At 40.5% G+C, this 16317-nt stretch overlaps 3 protein-coding genes across 5 annotated transcripts; 2 read left to right on the forward strand and 1 right to left on the reverse strand.

The window, feature by feature from the left end:
* Positions 1–1762: 1762 nt before the first annotated feature.
* On the forward strand, positions 1763–6420 carry LOC124423157 (protein SCAI). 2 transcript variants are annotated; one of them, XM_046960608.1, is made up of 4 exons: positions 1763–2114; positions 3190–4037; positions 5429–5839; positions 6034–6420. In XM_046960608.1, exons 1-4 carry the CDS (start codon positions 1921–1923, stop codon positions 6276–6278), a joined length of 1698 nt encoding a protein of 565 aa, XP_046816564.1. In that variant the 5' UTR covers positions 1763–1920; the 3' UTR covers positions 6279–6420. The 2 variants fall into 2 exon arrangements, with proteins under 2 accessions (XP_046816564.1, XP_046816563.1); XM_046960607.1 differs by having other exon boundaries at positions 1765–2114; positions 5426–5839.
* A 139-nt stretch (positions 6421–6559) lies between these two features.
* On the forward strand, positions 6560–14408 carry LOC124423155. Of its 2 annotated transcripts, XM_046960599.1 has the most exons (4): positions 8116–8254; positions 8399–8711; positions 8853–9237; positions 9801–14408. In XM_046960599.1, the coding sequence occupies exons 2-4, from the start codon at positions 8644–8646 to the stop codon at positions 14040–14042; spliced, it is 4695 nt and encodes a 1564-aa protein (XP_046816555.1). In that variant the 5' UTR covers positions 8116–8254; positions 8399–8643; the 3' UTR covers positions 14043–14408. The 2 variants fall into 2 exon arrangements, with proteins under 2 accessions (XP_046816554.1, XP_046816555.1); XM_046960598.1 differs by lacking the exon at positions 8399–8711 and having other exon boundaries at positions 6560–8254.
* LOC124423158 (negative elongation factor E) lies at positions 14139–16288 on the reverse strand. Its single transcript, XM_046960609.1, has 4 exons — positions 16148–16288; positions 15881–16070; positions 15122–15615; positions 14139–14951 (listed from the first exon to the last, which is right to left on the reverse strand). The coding sequence occupies exons 2-4, from the start codon at positions 15968–15970 to the stop codon at positions 14708–14710; spliced, it is 828 nt and encodes a 275-aa protein (XP_046816565.1). The 5' UTR covers positions 15971–16070; positions 16148–16288; the 3' UTR covers positions 14139–14707.
* Between the last annotated feature and the right edge of the window lie 29 nt (positions 16289–16317).

The following is a 16317-nucleotide window of genomic DNA, read 5'->3' on the forward strand; positions in this document are numbered from 1 at the left end:
GAGAAAGAGAGGGAGGAGCAGATATACCGCGCCCTGCTATTAATATCAGTTAACGACCCGATATGATCGCCCGTCCATGGTCAGACCGGCTGCTAGCTATCATTGTGTTCGGTTCATGGACTGGAACTATGGGTTCGAGACGTTACTTCGACCAGAACAGAACTTAACCCTATCGATCGACAACGGTAAGATGACTCACGCCATCGATACCTCTCTTTTTTCGTTTTCTTTTTGAAGACGAAGGAAATCACGGTTTATCGAATTTCGCTTTATATCCTCTAATCATATCCTTTATCTCTATCGAATGGTAGCAAAAAGAGCAATTGAAAAGACTTCAAGTGGAACGAGACGATTACTTTTTCTTTTGGAATTGAAAATTTCAAGCGAAAAAGACCCAAGAGAGCAAAGTTTAGGAGGATCTTGATCAAGTCGAAAACGATGTCCGACATACAACTACAATGTACTAACTAAAGACGTGTAGAGGGTGTACTCTGCAGAGGGTGTGTTGAGTCCGTTCAGGTAGCAGGCATCCTGGTCAACGTCGAAACGAGCCTGCCGGTCGGATTACCATAAGCATTCATATATGCGCCAGCACATTATACTTGCATACCTGGCTAGCATAAAGGCGCTCGACAGCGATGGTGCTCGTAGAATAGGCACCTACCAAGCTCTACCTACTTACTTACTTGTACCAACCACCTTCACGAGCGACCAGCACGCAAACCTGATTGACTTGTAGATGAGGCGACACAGTCGATATACTCCGGAGTCGAACGTCCGGCTAGGAAAGCCCTATGGCTCGTCCTCGCGAGGGTGTTCCATGCTCCATGCTATGCTCCTACCAGTCCCTCGCAACGACCTCGCAATGACACTCTCTCGATTCTTCCACATCCCTCGTCCGTAGATTCTCCATTCTCCTCTCTCTCTCTCTCTCTCTCTCTCTCTCTCTCTCTCTCTCTTTCTCTCTCTCTCTCTCTGTCTCTCTCTCTTGCAACCACCGTCCGTTATCTAGTTAATTAATCTCCGCCGACGGCGGTAGCAGGGCGGCAAAACTCCCACCGTTTCTGCGAGCAGCGTAACGAACCTCGACGACGAAAGTGTCGACGAGCTCTCCTACCATCGACGCTCTACCTCCCCATTACCACTTCACGCGCCTATCCCACTCTATCGTCATCGTCTGACTGAAATTTTAATTACACCGCCGAAAGAAACACTTGCCTTTCATTAAATGTCTCTTAACCAATGTTACAAAATAATTGTTGGATAAAGTTTAAGCTATTGCATTTAGATTGAAATCTTTAAGTTAAAGGAGGAATATTGATATTGTATTAAAATCAACCATCCAAATTTCAAATGGTATTTTTGGTGGTAATTTCTATTTTGTGCAATAGATATATCCTTTTTTCTTTTTATCAGTCTTTTATCCTCTTAACAACTTAAGATTTTGTAATTATATTTCTTTAAACTTTAAGTTGAACATTGATAATAATATATATAATCCTTAAAATGACTTTGAAAAAGCGCTCTAACAGATAATACGATCATCAGAGAATAGTCAGTACCATCTACGAGCAGTCTAAATCATGAATCCAACTATGATGTCTAGTTTGTATCAATAATCGACAGAACAAGGCAGAAAACCGACAGTCGGATCGGTGAAACGTTTTATCAGTAGAGTCGTATGACAAGAGTTAAATACGATTTTAGGGGTGTCATAGATGGCATCGTTATCACTGGTAGCGGTGGTGGTGGTGGCTCGCCAGGTGCGCCCTCTGATGCGGGGTGGGCATAGTATTGATTGGTCGCAGCGCGTAGCTGTCGTGCAAAAGGGTGGCGGAATCGGCAGGCGCCATCACGCGGGTCACCGCGACCGTGGAAAAAGGGCTGTCCAGCCAGTGGCCGCGATCTCTCGCCGAAAAGATGGTCATGATGGCTGGTATGGACGACCACGAGCGCAAAGTCGTCCTCGAGTTCTGTCACCTGCTCGAGAAAAGTAAGCAGCTATTCAACGGGCTACGTGATTTGCCACAATACGGACATAAGCAGTGGCAAGGGTACTTTGGGCGCACCTTCGACATCTACACGAAGCTCTGGAAATTCCAGCAACAACACAGGTGAATACAGACAACAGTCACTGTCTCTTATGATCATATTCGATCAACCACTTAACTTTCTGCACTCGATCGATCGTATCTCTGCACCACGAGGTACTTTTCTATTCTTCCTTTTCTTTCTCCATTTCTTCTTTTCTTTTTTTTTCTTCCTTCTTTCCTTCATTTTTTCGATCGCTTCAATACTCTATGTAACTTTTCGTTGTAGAGTGTTTCCTAGAAATGAAACGTGTTGCTTACGTATCTCTCTAAAACCTCCCTTTTCATTATGAATCTAATAGTGTCTTAAGTATATCCTATATCGACTCATATAGCTACACAAGTTGCCACGTGATCGATCTTTCATCAACGCTTCTCTAATTTTGTTTCCTTAAATTAGTAATCAAAGATCGCAAGACTATTCAGACTAGTGTCGTAAAATTTTCGTAACAAGATAAGGGAAACATATCTCGTTAAAAGTTTTTAAAAGTCTATGATATTGTGACGATAACAGAAGATTTTGCAGAATAATGAAACAATGCCATGTGAATAGAGATACTCGTGGATCAACATTGGCAGCTGTTTCCCCTACGGAAACATTTTTAGACTTTTCTTTTTATTTTTTTAATTTTTTGTTCAATGTGATCATTCTTTTCCTCACAGCTTCGTGTTGTATCAAAGCGTGCCGGTGCATGTATTTTCGTGAGTGCAGGGTCGATAGGGTACCTTTGATATTTCTAACATTATATTCTGGCAATCAAAGGTACTCGCGAAGATCGTGTCGCGATCGATAGACAGACAGAGAGAGAGAGAGAGAGAGAAAGAGAGAGAGAGAGAGAGAGAGAGAGAGAGCGAGAGAGAAAGAGAGAGAGGAAGAGAGAGAGAAGAGAGAAGAGAGAAAGAAAGAGAAAAGGGACGCGTGTCTAAAATAGAAATAGTTCGCTTATCATTTACTAAATATTTCGATCACTAAGAAAAAAATGGATACGTGAGATCAAGAGAAATGATATATAAATGTAGAGATGATAAAAAACAACGTTAAATCATAGAAATATTAAAAGAGAACGCGAACATGTCGTTTTCTTTTTTCTTTTTCCAGGACGATACTGGACACGAAATACGGACTAAAGAGATGGCAAATCGGCGAGATCGCGAGCAAGATCGGTCAGCTCTATTACCACTATTACTTGCGCACCAGCGAAACGAGTTATCTGCACGAGGCCTATTCGTTTTACGCGGCAATAAGAGGTCGCGCTTATTACAGTCGTGCCGCGAAAGAGGACAGAAGCGATCTAATGGTGAAAAAGCTAAGGTATTATGCTCGCTTCATCGTCGTCTGTCTACTCTTAAATCGAATGAAGCTGGTACGCGAACTCGTGCAAGAGCTGGACGCCCAAATAGCCGATTACACGAGCACCTATGAACCGGACGATCAACTCGAGTGGAACCTCGTGCTCGACGAAATAAAAGCCTTCGTGAAAGCCGAGTCCGCTGTGATCCTACACTCGGACTCGGATCCGGTCGTGCTGAGTCATAGGCTTCGGCCACAGACTTCGCCACCTGTCGAACGCTCGCCACCCATGTGCCTATCCTTACAGGAGATCCTCATTGTCGGCAACTGCGCCGATCAGGTGAAGTTCAGTGAATTATCGATGGACATGTTCAGGATGCTGCAGACCCTCGAAAGAGAACCAAGAGACGATCCTAATCATCTTCACGACGCTTCGCCGGCTGGTAGGATGCCCTTTAGACCGGGACCATATCCCGGTGCAGAAAATGGCGCGCCAAGGCGCGACAATCCACACAAGTACCTGCTTTACAAGCCGACCTACAGCCAGGTACAGGTGTTCCTAGCGAGTGGTTTCAAGGAGTTACCCGCTAACGGGGCGTTACTACTCTATCTATCGGCCGACGGCTGCTTCTCGACCGTCAAACACCCCGAAGAAAGTGAGTCTTTACTTCGGCTATAATCTTTTTATACTTTCTGAACATTTTTTCTTTTTTTGGCACGTCATCGTTTCTTCTCGTTACTACTCTTCCATGATACCATGTGTTCGTTTAGAACATGTCAATCGGATCAGAGAACTCGCTTATCGCCTTTTTCATCCAAAGGCTTCGCAACGACATCGTGAATGTACCAACGTTGGCGCCAAGTGGCCAAGCTTTCAACGTAAAAGAAAGAAAGAAAGATAGAGAGAGAAAGAGAAAGAACAGAGATGATAAAACCGAGCCAAATCGCTTTGTTGCTTTACTAAAATCTCTCTATCTCTTTCTGTTGCTTTCTAAATGTAACCAACACTTGGAAAAATAGCGACCGTGTTCTTAATAAGCAGCCAATTTTCCGACGTCCCTGCCAAACACTTTCGCATTTCGGCTAGTACGCGAGGGAACTCATTATATTGTCGTTTCTCGATCGCGCTGACGAGCGCCACAGTACTCCGCCTTTAATTAGCGTATATTCTCACGAAAGTATCATACAGATCGGAAGAAGACATCTCAAGGACTCTGCCTACTTCGCGAGATGCATGCTGCACGTGCGACCGTGACCTCTTATCGTACTGTCTGCTGGATTAACGAAATAATAAATCCAGGTCATTTAGATGGTTTCCTAATAAGTCGTGACCTCGCATCGAAAGATACACGACAATTTTCTTTTTACCAAAGCCTACCTCACGGAATAGACCTATTCCAAATACTCCTTAGATAGTTTGCTTTTTTTTAATTTTTTTTTTTACTTATGTTACACCCTGTCAAATATATCAAATATGTTGACTTTGGTCGGAGAAAAAGCTCTTTGCGGTGAAAAATTAAAATGACGAGTCCGTCCGTCGGTCTGACCGTCTACGGAAAACGTACTTTGGCTCGCGCAAAAGCAGCCGGCTTAGCAGTGCTTATAGTTGGAACGCGAAAAAAGCCTGAACGAAAGTAGAATAAGGTATTTGTGTCAGGGTCATACGACGATGAAGATTCCCACGTATTCATAATAGTGAATTCGAGGCACGAAGCAATCGATATCGAAGTATTGGGAATCCGTTGGTATTCCATTTCTGTTTCTGCTTGTAAGAGTTAATATTTTAAATCTTATCTAATTGAAAACAAAAAATTACTTTGATTAACCGTTTCCATTTATCATCGATTAAATATACGTCATTTAAAAATAATAACAAGATATGTATACAAATAAAGATATATTTCCTAAAATATAAAAAGAAATGAAGAAAAAATTTCTAAAAAAATGAATGAAAGGATGAGAGATATTGTTGAGGGTGTTGAACGATCGGCGAGGCGCAAAGGCGGAATGGCACGATGTTGATCAAAATTACGATCTGTTACAGTGGGGTACGACCTAGGTGGCGTGTCGACGTGCAGCAAGCGGGAAGTCGAACACGGAAAGAGGCCGACGGGTGGTAAAGAGCCGCACTGCCTTTATCCCGGTGACCTCTACCCGTTCACCAGGAAGCCGCTATTCGTCGTCGTCGATTCGGACAACAGCTTTGTGTTCCAACAGATACCCCGTTATTTCGGGCAGCCTCTGATGGTCCTGATGTCGCCCCAGGACACGCCGTCAACTTTGCGCGACGTACGGCACAGCGGTAGCCTGTTTACCCTCTTTCTTCATGCCCCTCTTGCCGCCTTTTGCCTTATATGCAACGTCGGGAGCCTCGATGTGCATCATTGGGAGCGTTGCCAGCGTTACATCGAGCGATTCCTCGTTGAGGCCAGCCAGCTCGTAACGCACTCCCGATGTGGTATGGTATTTTCATCTTCGGCTTCTTCTTCTCTTTTCATTTCTTTTTTAATCGCGTTTTACGATCGCGTTAGAGCGATTCCTAAAGCCATTGTTTGGCTTCAATCCAGCAATACTTATCGCCAAACGATATTCACTACTTTGTTATTGTCATTAGATTCTTCTTATTTTTATTATACTGTTATCAAATCGCAGAGACCGGCGTGCTGCAGTTCTTCGGTGACGATTTTCTGCGGCTACTTCTGGTACGTTACGTCTTCTGCGACGTGGTCCTCCATCTCCATCGGTCGTTTAGAGGACGTCAACAGAGACCTCGCTGTTATCCGCCTTTATCGGACGCCGAATTTCTTGAGAATCGTACTCTCCGACATCTGGTTTTTGAGCTGGCTGCTTGCCTGGATGCCCGCGAACATTTTCCGGACGGCAACGAACTCGCCTGACCCAGGCATTTTCCTTGCCCACCGCCCGACGACACGTCGTTCTTACCGTCATCTTACCAACACGATTACGATTACGATTACGATTACGATTACTGTAATTACAATTACAACAATAAAATCGTTGCATTGAGACCTCATTAAACCGCGTCTTGGCAGTAATAGTGTATTACGCATTACGTACTCCACATTACTACGCCTTGAAAAAAACTTCTTTTATTCCCTCGGCGAGAAGTTTATTTTCTTCTCTTATCGAATACACACCGAAAACAAATGATCGAGAGTTACGTTCGTCTTCGTATTAAAAATAAAAGATTATTCTTGAACTCTGAGTCAAATTTTAAGAGCTCGCTACGATTCTATGAATATATATGTATCAAGAACAATATTTTAATATTTGTTGCTCGCATATCAAGGCTTACAAGATAAAAAGAAAAACTTCGATCTTTTGTAATAAAAAATATGTTTCACCCACACGTATTCTTACGATTAGCCAAACATCTGCGAATGCGTCTCCAACTCCGGTTATTTATATACAAAAAGTGGAGCAAGCGTAAGCTACGAAGATACATTTATTGAATCGAACTAACTCATCATGTACTTTTGGTGAACATCCATTCGTTAAATCTTAACATGAACGTTCCGTATGAATATTCCTTAAAATTTAGCCTTTGAGTAATTGTATAATATTTCACTTTTAAAACTAATCCTATTATATAAATAAAATATATTTTCACAGTGACAACGAGATATAACAACAAATATTGAAGTCGACAACAAATAACGAAGTCGAGATGCCATTCCCAGATGGTAGCCGTCACGGCTTACTATTTTTAGTTTCTATATAGAAACTAACAGCTCTTCTCGGTATGACAACTTTATTTGTTCCAATTAGATTTTCTTCATTACAAAAGCCAATGCATTAAATCACTATGGTGAAAGGTCGCTGAGATTTCAAAGTATACAAAAAAAGATCAATCAAACAAGTAGACTCTCAATAGTCGCAATAGCTGCAATGATAAAATTGCGCGAGGCTCAATGTCGCGCTTAAATAAGACGTTACTACTTATCGAACGTTTGAATTTACGCGGGAAAAACGAAATACCCTATAAACGATAGTCTCGAAAGGAGACATACACCATAAAAATGTTGATTGGTTCATGTCGAGAGTAAGAGCGAGAAATTGAAATCGTTTAATCATATCATCATCAGGTGGCATGCATATATACAAACAAGTAAGCGTTGTCTTATATCTAAAAGTATGATCTTGCGTTGAAACGTTATAGAAAGATTCTATAAATAATTCGATGTCAGCTTTGGTCTCTCGGTTACGTCCGTGTAGTAGATATTCGAGAGTACAGAGAGTCATCGAGTTGGCGTTGCGGCGGGCTGCTGCTCTTGCACTGGTTTTTCTCTTCTCTCTCTCTCTCTCTCTCTCTCTCTCTCTCTCTCTCTCTTTTCCTCTTTTCTCCTCTCTTCCAGAGAAGAGGGTGAAGATCGTAGCGGTGGTGGGTGGTGATGCTTGTGAATGTGATGGCAGTGATGTCGTAAGCACGCCCTCGAAAGAGCGACCTCGAAATTTACGGGAGGCTGCAAGAGAGGAGAAAGGAGGGGAAAGGTTTAGGATCACAAAAACAAAAAACACGAAGTGTCGTGTCTCTACGCGAATAGATTACGACTCTTTCGTCTTTGTCGATATTCGACAAAGTAAAAAGGGAGAGAGAGAAGGAAAAGACTGGAGTAGGTTCATTGGTTTTCGGCGTCGGCGTTGACGTCGACGCCTCTCTCGAGGTGGGGATGCAAGGAGAGCAACAACGAGGACGCACCTCACGAGCATCATCAACGTCCAGCCTCGGACGTGAGGTTCGTTGTGGATGTCAATACTATCAAAGTGATTCGCTACTACCGGAACGTCAAGCCCGCATTGCCAGACCATCTTCCAGGACAGCGATGCAGGAACCTCCTAGGCTCCCATGCAGGTCAGTAGTCTATTAAAAAAATTTCCAATTTTTTGAATCCATTCTGTCCCCTGTATCCACCACCATCACTACCCACCATCGCCACTAACACCAATAAAAGCGATCAACTCGCGAGATTCTTGCTAGTGCCGTGTGCTGGTATAGGTTACGGCATTCGAGAGCGTTGCAAATTCCCGCGGCTATTTAAGGTTCGCCCAGCTGGCTATAGATAGAATCCACGATCAGCTCCCGGTTCCGCTACGGTCCAGTCATCAGTCTACGCGCGCGTAGACTCATAGCGCGCAACTAGATCGCGCCTAGATCGCAAGGCGCCTTGCGGGACGTGCTTTATGAAACGCGTGCCCACGAGGATAACTCTCTAATCGAACGATCGACCAAAAGATATATAGATGTTGCCAATGAGGAGAAGGGGAATTCGATTTCATGACGATCTACAGAAAAATGGGCAACGTGATCGGTAAGATTGATCCGATGCTATACTTCGATTGAATTCACATGCTGATTCCTAACACGTCTTCGATCGTTTAATTTAAACTAATTTTATAAAATTGTTCTATTGTATTCTTTTTAATATCTAATTGAATTTTCTTATCAATAGTGAGCATGAATATGAACCAATCGCTGCACCATTGTCACATCCGGTAACGGCACCAGTTGTACAAATCATCGATACGGATGTGGTACCCGTTGCGGACAGCGATGATAGCATTGACGAAAGAGGTCTTTTGCCATCAAGGATGATCCTAGGCGGCGATGTCATTCTACCATTGGATGGTAGAATCGAAGATGTCGCTATGGAAGGACAGGAACTTGGTGAAACTGTGGGTGATACATCCGAGGAACAAGACAGTCCACAACAGCTTCAGGATCGATTGGAGGAACGATACTTGAACAGTCCCAGCCCTTCTGCCCCTACCCCAACTATTACCCCGACAACTCCTAGCGCCGAGTCTAGGACCGATGGCGAAGTCAACACCAGTCAGGTGGTGATATTCACATTTTCTTACATTTTCTATTTTTCCATTGATTTTTTTTTCTATTTCAACCATCTTGTAAACGTGATTATATTTAGACAAAAAATAAACAATTCGTAGCAGAAATATTATGTAATTTAGTTGAGGTGATCTTCATCGAACGAAAAAAATCTTTTGGTTTTTCTCGTTGATTCGAATAATCATTACAGATACATCGATATTATGCAGACAGATACCAGAGGAATCTGCCAAATTTATCTATCTATCTGATGTCATTTCTGTTATACGTAAATGAGATTATATAAAGACATTCCAAGAAGTAAGATTTTTTAGTTAGCAAAATGTATACAAATATAACAGGATGAGCAATGATTTATTCCGTAAGTTCTTCATATATCAAGCCCACGACTACTTGACATTTGTATACGATAATCTAACAATATTTATGTGATTTTTCATGTCTGTAATGATTTGTTCAATATTTCAAACTTCAAATTTCGACAAATTTCTCTTGATAAAAGACAGTGTACATATATCTATACATATAAAAAAAGTAAATTCAACTTTTTCAGATGGACTCATCGGTGTTGGAGGAGTTGCCCCTACGCCGTGATGCAAAAACTTTGCCACAACGGTTGAAAAGTCAGGCAGATAAACTGAGCTCACGATTACGGGGTATTCAACGACCTAATTTCTCCTTCGCAAAACGACAAAAAGCCGAAAAGACAAGATCGACGAGTAGCGGAAAGTCGGATAAATCGAGAACAGAAAAGAAGAGACCTAGCAGGATGGACAGGATAAGGACATCATTTGCAGAACAAGGACATCGTTTCAGTCTGCCAGAACGACCAAAATTCAGTTTGCCGGACCGATCGAAGATTCGCCTACCGGAAAGACCAAAATTTCGTTTGCCAGAGAAAGCAAAATTCAATATGAAACGTCCGAATATAAGTTTACCAAGCGCATTGAAGAGAACGAAAAAACCAACATTGGTAAGAGAACAACGTTCTACAAATTCGACAATCGGCAGCTCGCGTCGCAACATCTTCGACTTCTCAACATATCCACGTATATTTGAGAAGAAATCTAAAACACGTGTGGACGATTACGCAGCAACGTCTTCGCCGAAGGATTCACGAGCACAGTCTCAAGAAAGTGCAACATTCCCTCGAACTCGCAAAACTTATCCCTCAACAACAGCAAGTTGGACACGTCGATTTGGTGAGCCTACTTTCGGTGAGCTTGATCAAGATGAAAATGTCAGTGCTGCTGAAAAAATACGTCCATGGTGTCATCCTTCGTTCGAAGAACCTCGACTATCTGTGAGATTGGAAGAGAAAGATACATTAGCCGCTCGTATTTCTTGGGAAAAATCTCAAAAAAAAGGTGCAGGTGAAACTATGGAAGAGGATGAAGAAATGCAATATATGGATTACGATCCGGACTCGGCTGAGATCTCAGAAGGAAGAGAGATTAGTGAAAAAGAGACAAGAAATGGAAATGGTCAGCTCGGAGAGTCTGATTGGAGACCATCCGATGAAGAGGTAATAGTTGAGGAAGAAATTTTCAAGCCGATACGACGTTCACGATCCTTGGCTGATCCAACAACCCCTTTTGATATTGGCTCCTCTTTCTCAGCTGTGGATCCAAGACAATTTGAACAAATTCAAATGCTCTCAAAAGAAGAAAGAATAAAGGAAAGAGGAGAAGAAGAAATAGAGGAAGAGGAATACGAGGAGGAAGAATTGGAAGAGGAATTGGAGGAATTAGAAGACCGGGATCTCTCATCAGCTCACTCGGACAGAGAACAACAACAATCGAGTGGCAGCTCGTGCGACCGTCGTCGTCGTGGAATCGTCGAGGATACCGGTTCCGAAGAATATTACCCGCGGGATAATATGGCCGATTTCGACAAATATTTTCAACCGGTAAACGCTTTAGCTGATGATGTCATCATGCCAACATCAATGCCTCCAAAAAGACCAGCAAGGAGATCGTTATGTAAAAGAAAAGAAGATTTTGTTGAATCTTACGACGTCGTTATACCACCAGCTAGGACAAAAAGAGAACGTATGGTTGCTCGAACCAGCGAGGACATCTCCGACGATGTCTTTTACGAGGAACGATCCGACAGTAGCTCGAGACATCGCGTTGTTTATCAAACTGAGTATGATCCTCGTGAGCTGTCAAAGTCAACAAATGAACCTTTGGACGACATAGTTATAGTGAAACCACCACGAAGAAAATCGAGATCCTCTCTTCACAGTCAATCTCAGGTTCCCATCGAGTCTGATGTCTCACGAAATATTTTTCAAAATGGCGACGTGCCGCGTCCACCTCCAGTCGTACCTACCCGTCGAAAACGAGCTCGTGGGGCAAAAATTCAGAGTGAAACGAACGAACTCTTCCCTACGACTATATGCAATGGTCGTAGTGACAAATGGGAGGAGAGTTTATTCTCGTCGTCTCGAATGGCGGAACCAGTACGATCTCCAGCGATGAACGACATAATCCTTGACGCACAAGAAGATAAAATGTTGTCAGAAGATCAACTTGCTCAAACACCAGTCCCTGTCCCGCCAAAGAGACGTTCACGATCAAGGACGATATCACTGGCTCAGGATGAAGATCGTACATCTCATGGGGCTGAATCTTTACCAGAGGTTGGTTACGTTCAAGAGGACATACCACTAGACGAAACAACTATGGATTCTACGAGGGATTTGTCGGGATACGCACTCGTTGATAAACGTGAAAAACCACCAAGACCACCACCACCTCGTAGACGAAAGATTCGTGAGAAATTTGCGACAACGCCAAGACCAAGTCCTCCGAAACGACCACAACGTACATACAGTACACTTACTTCGACGACGAAAATAAGAGACGATTTCTCGACGGAGGAAAGAGTACTGGAACAACAACAAGCAGAATCAATGCCGTACATCGAAATAGATTCGGAAGATCGCAAAGAATTACGAGATGATCGAGTCCTCAGTAAGATCCAAGGACGACCATTACCAGCACCTCCTAGACCACCTAGAGCACGAAAGGAACACAGTCAAGATCGTTTCGATGAATCTCTATCGGAACTCATTAATGAAGCGACAACTGCTACACAAACTGATCCTCTACCGGATGACATGATCATAGAAGAAGAAATTACACAAGCTAAATTAATCGTCACTCCATCGCGATCCGGTTCACAAGTTATGGTATCTACCGAACGAATACCCAGTCCTAATCTCTTTCCAACATTACCGACGTCTGAATTCTTGCAAAACGATGATGAGAAATATCAGCACTTGGATACGCCTAGATCTTCAAGAGAACCTTCTCCTTTCATAGATTATGAGAGAAGACTTCAAGAAAGGCGTTCGCCAACTCAAACACAATTCGCTGGTGAGCCACCAACGATTCCTGATGCAATTGCAATGGATCAGTCTCATCTACACTCTATCATACGTTCCGCCTTGCTTACGGATGAAACTCTTAGAATAAGCAATCTCGAAGTTGGTGATCTGAAAGTCGATCGACTCAGCGTGTCGCAATTAGAAACAAATAAGTTGCTAGCTTCCGAGATAGACGCTATAGTAATATCCGCAAGCGAGTTGAAAAATTTGAGAGATCCTAAAGAAGACTCTTTCTCTCCTTCAATTATCAAAGAGTTGATAGCTATTAGAAGTCATTTGGAAAGTGTGGCAAGTTCTCAACAAGCACGGGAAGAGAGACGCTTGCTTGATCGGGAAAGTGACACAGAATCTACTGTGAAAGACAGTACTAAGGTAGATGTGGTGGAAACGGATAAAGACGATCCAAGGAAAATCAAAAGTTACGAAGAAAAGGATTCGGTTAGAGATCAATCGGTTAAAATCAAATCTAGCTTAAACGACAACGAAGGTTCCGAAGAAACTAAGGATAGGGAAATCGAAAATACAGAAGTGGAATCCGCATCGCATACATTATCATTCGTCGAAAGTATGCAAGATGATACGTTAGAAACTGTTGATCCAATATCGTTGAAACGTTCAGAAATATTCGAAATTGATGAAACGAAACGATCAACGGAGATTCATCAAGAGCCTCATTCTGATACAAAATTGAGTTTAATGGCAGAGTTCGATATAATGTCAGAGCGTAGGCCAGAAATAGACATACGTGATTTCCAAGATAAACAAATTCAAAGTAAAGAAGAAACAAACGAGATCAGCCGAGAATCTAGATCACGATCGCCCTCGCCAACGGAACGAATTCGGCCGGTACGTCAAACAGCTTCCCCGGTTCGATCATTGCCACCGGTTATTTCTGTAACTCCAGATACACCTGATGTTAGTACACCTTATAACGTTTCGAACGTAGCTCTAGCACAACGTGCCGTTATTTCTTATTCCGAGGAAGAAGAGAAATCTGATAGGCAGGAAGCCGCAAGAGAAACTTCACAATTGCCAATTACATCCAATTTGCCAAGCGGTGCCGCACACTTTATCGCTTTTCCAACTTCACAGATCCCAGCGGAATTTTTTTCTTTGACCACATCCCCGTCCACCCGGGTAGAACCCGAACCAAGCATTCTCGAATCGTCGAAACAACTTCTTCGAGCAATACGAATCGCAGGAGCTAAACTTATTAGAGATTTTGCATCACATTTAATCTCTAGAGTGGGTGCCGAAGAAGCGACGGAAAAGATTAGAGAACTTGAATTGGCATTATGTGCTTTATTACTTGTGATCGTAATTTTATTGATAGTATACTTCAGTAATTCTCGAACGATAATGCATTACCATCATTGGGATTATTTCAATCCTCCGCAATAAGGCAATTGACAAAACTATCATAATGGTAATAATTCTTTTTGTAAGATAATGCGTTTGCGATTTTGCACGTATGTGAACAACAATCTTAATTCGATCTATTCTTTAAGTAAGTTTATTTTATATATTAATAATGACATTATAATGACGAAAACAACGACGACAGCTACAATAATTATCATACTGATAATGATAGCTTTATACGATTACGAAAAGTCTTACAAAAGGACAACATTAAATGTACTATTGAATCTAAATTAATACGGCTTATTTATAAAATTTACCGCAATGAGAGATCTATCGATCTTTTCAATACTTGTAGTTATCCTTAGAAAAATATAAAATATAAAAAAAAATTGTGCAACACAACGTTTCGACTGTTATTTTTTGTTTTTTCATTCTCTTTGGAAACAAATATTATTTCACAATATATTGAAACTAACATATCTTTTTGTGTCATAAAATATTAATAATTTCTTATAAATTAAATATGTATATGTTAGATTTCAAATTACTGCAAAAAAGTAATTCTTACTTTTTCATTTCTGTCTTATGCTATTTAATAATAGTATAAATATACCTAATCAAATATTCTTAACATTCTTAACAATAAATATACAAGAACTTGAATATTTACAAGATTAAAAATTAAACCACTATATTTTATTTTACTGAAAAAGATCTTCCTCGTAAACTTTTAACTCGCGTCTATCCTTATGTACACTCTTTTGAGAATAATTAGCTGCTATTGGCGTCCACATTGAACTAGAAGAAGCGTCATTTATATGTTCTATTATTGGTTGTCTTCTTGCCAATGAAACCTTTAACTGAATAGAAGAAACCATGCTGCCATCCATCTCACTTATCGCTCTCTCAGCTGCATCAGGTTTGTCGAATGTCACAAATCCTCGACTTAAAAAATAAATTATTATAATATTATTAATCCATGCATATATGTATGTGTGTATGTGTGCACATATTTCTTTTTTATAAAAGATTTTTAATATGAAGAAACTTTATAATATAAAATATATTCAAAAATACCAATGACAAATTGTAATTATTATTATTCTAATACTCACTTTTTTTCTGCCTCCATTGATATATTAATTACATTGCCAAATGTTTGAAAATGTTTCTTTAGGAAATCTTCAGATATTTTATAACCACAAACAAAAATTGTATTACCAGCCCTTGGTTTTAATTCTTGTTTAATTGGTGTTTGTTTATCTACTACAGTTCTATCTTCTGCATCTTGAGCACTAACAAAACTATCATATAAATCTTTAACTCTTGGCCTTACTGCTTCACTTTCTTCTTCTTCCAGTTGAGCTGCTGAAAATGGTTGATAGGAACTTATTGTTTTCTCTGTACTATTTAGTTTTCTTTCTAATCCGCGAGGCCTTTTAAATGATTGTTCTGGTCTCTTAGGTGTCTTCGGTGCTGTAATAACGCCAGACTTTATCAATTTCTTTGCAACTTCTCGAGCATCTCTTGCTTCTGTTGGACGTTTTGGTACTTGTGGCACGCGTTCTGCTTCTTGTTTAGGAGCTTTCAAATCCTGTAATGCTTTTTTCTTGAAAACAAACAACCAATATTAATAATAAAATATTTGATTTATATATATAGAAAGTTTTCCAAATTCAATAATTTTGTATTAATACAACAATATCATACATCAGAATGCTTTTGCAATAATGTAGTGATTACATGAAGACAATACTTTATTAATAACACTGTAAATAAAATTATATTTTGTACATATTTAAAAGTGTAAAAATATGTAATCGTTGCTAACATAACCTCAATTCAAATCATAGTTAATGGAAGTTGAAATATACCTTTCTTTTTAATTTATTATATTTAGCCTGCAACATCAACTCTTCTTCGGTTAAATTTGACGGAAAATGCAAATACACCATGTTTTGCATGTAATATTATTGATTACGACTGTCACAATTTAAATTGTGACGATACTCTTTAGCAGACACAAAACAGTAAATGCAATCAAGTGCTACCAACTGCTGTTCGCTGTAATTAGTAAATACCTAATAGTTTTTTGGAAAGACGTCATAAACTATTTGTGAATAAAATTAATTATTAATTACATATTACTCGTAGGAAGACACGTGCATTCAAATAACGTATTTCAATTTTAGTATTGATATATAAAGACTTCGATTATAAAAAATGTTAATATCGACGTATGTTAATATCGATATACTTCATACTTTCAAAATTTTTAATTTGTTTCTTTTTCTTATAAATACATTATGCA

Source organism: Vespa crabro, chromosome 3 (assembly GCF_910589235.1).
Source record: "Vespa crabro chromosome 3, iyVesCrab1.2, whole genome shotgun sequence".
Lineage (NCBI taxonomy): Eukaryota > Metazoa > Arthropoda > Insecta > Hymenoptera > Vespidae > Vespa > Vespa crabro.

Coding starts and splice junctions, on each gene's coding strand:
- LOC124423158 (XM_046960609.1), bottom strand. CDS start 15,970: ATGCAAAACATGGTGTATTTGCATTTTCCGTCAAATTTAACCGAAGAA. Junction 15,616..15,880: donor ATAATAAATTAAAAAGAAAG/GTATATTTCAAC, acceptor TTTGTTTTCAAG/AAAAAAGCATTACAGGATTT. Junction 14,952..15,121: donor TCAATGGAGGCAGAAAAAAA/GTGAGTATTAGA, acceptor TTATTTTTTAAG/TCGAGGATTTGTGACATTCG.
- LOC124423155 (XM_046960598.1), top strand. CDS start 8,073: ATGCAAGGAGAGCAACAACGAGGACGCACCTCACGAGCATCATCAACG. Junction 8,255..8,852: donor CCTCCTAGGCTCCCATGCAG/GTCAGTAGTCTA, acceptor TCTTATCAATAG/TGAGCATGAATATGAACCAA. Junction 9,238..9,800: donor GCGAAGTCAACACCAGTCAG/GTGGTGATATTC, acceptor CAACTTTTTCAG/ATGGACTCATCGGTGTTGGA.
- LOC124423157 (XM_046960607.1), top strand. CDS start 1,921: ATGGTCATGATGGCTGGTATGGACGACCACGAGCGCAAAGTCGTCCTC. Junction 2,115..3,189: donor AAATTCCAGCAACAACACAG/GTGAATACAGAC, acceptor TTCTTTTTCCAG/GACGATACTGGACACGAAAT. Junction 5,840..6,033: donor CGTAACGCACTCCCGATGTG/GTATGGTATTTT, acceptor ATCAAATCGCAG/AGACCGGCGTGCTGCAGTTC.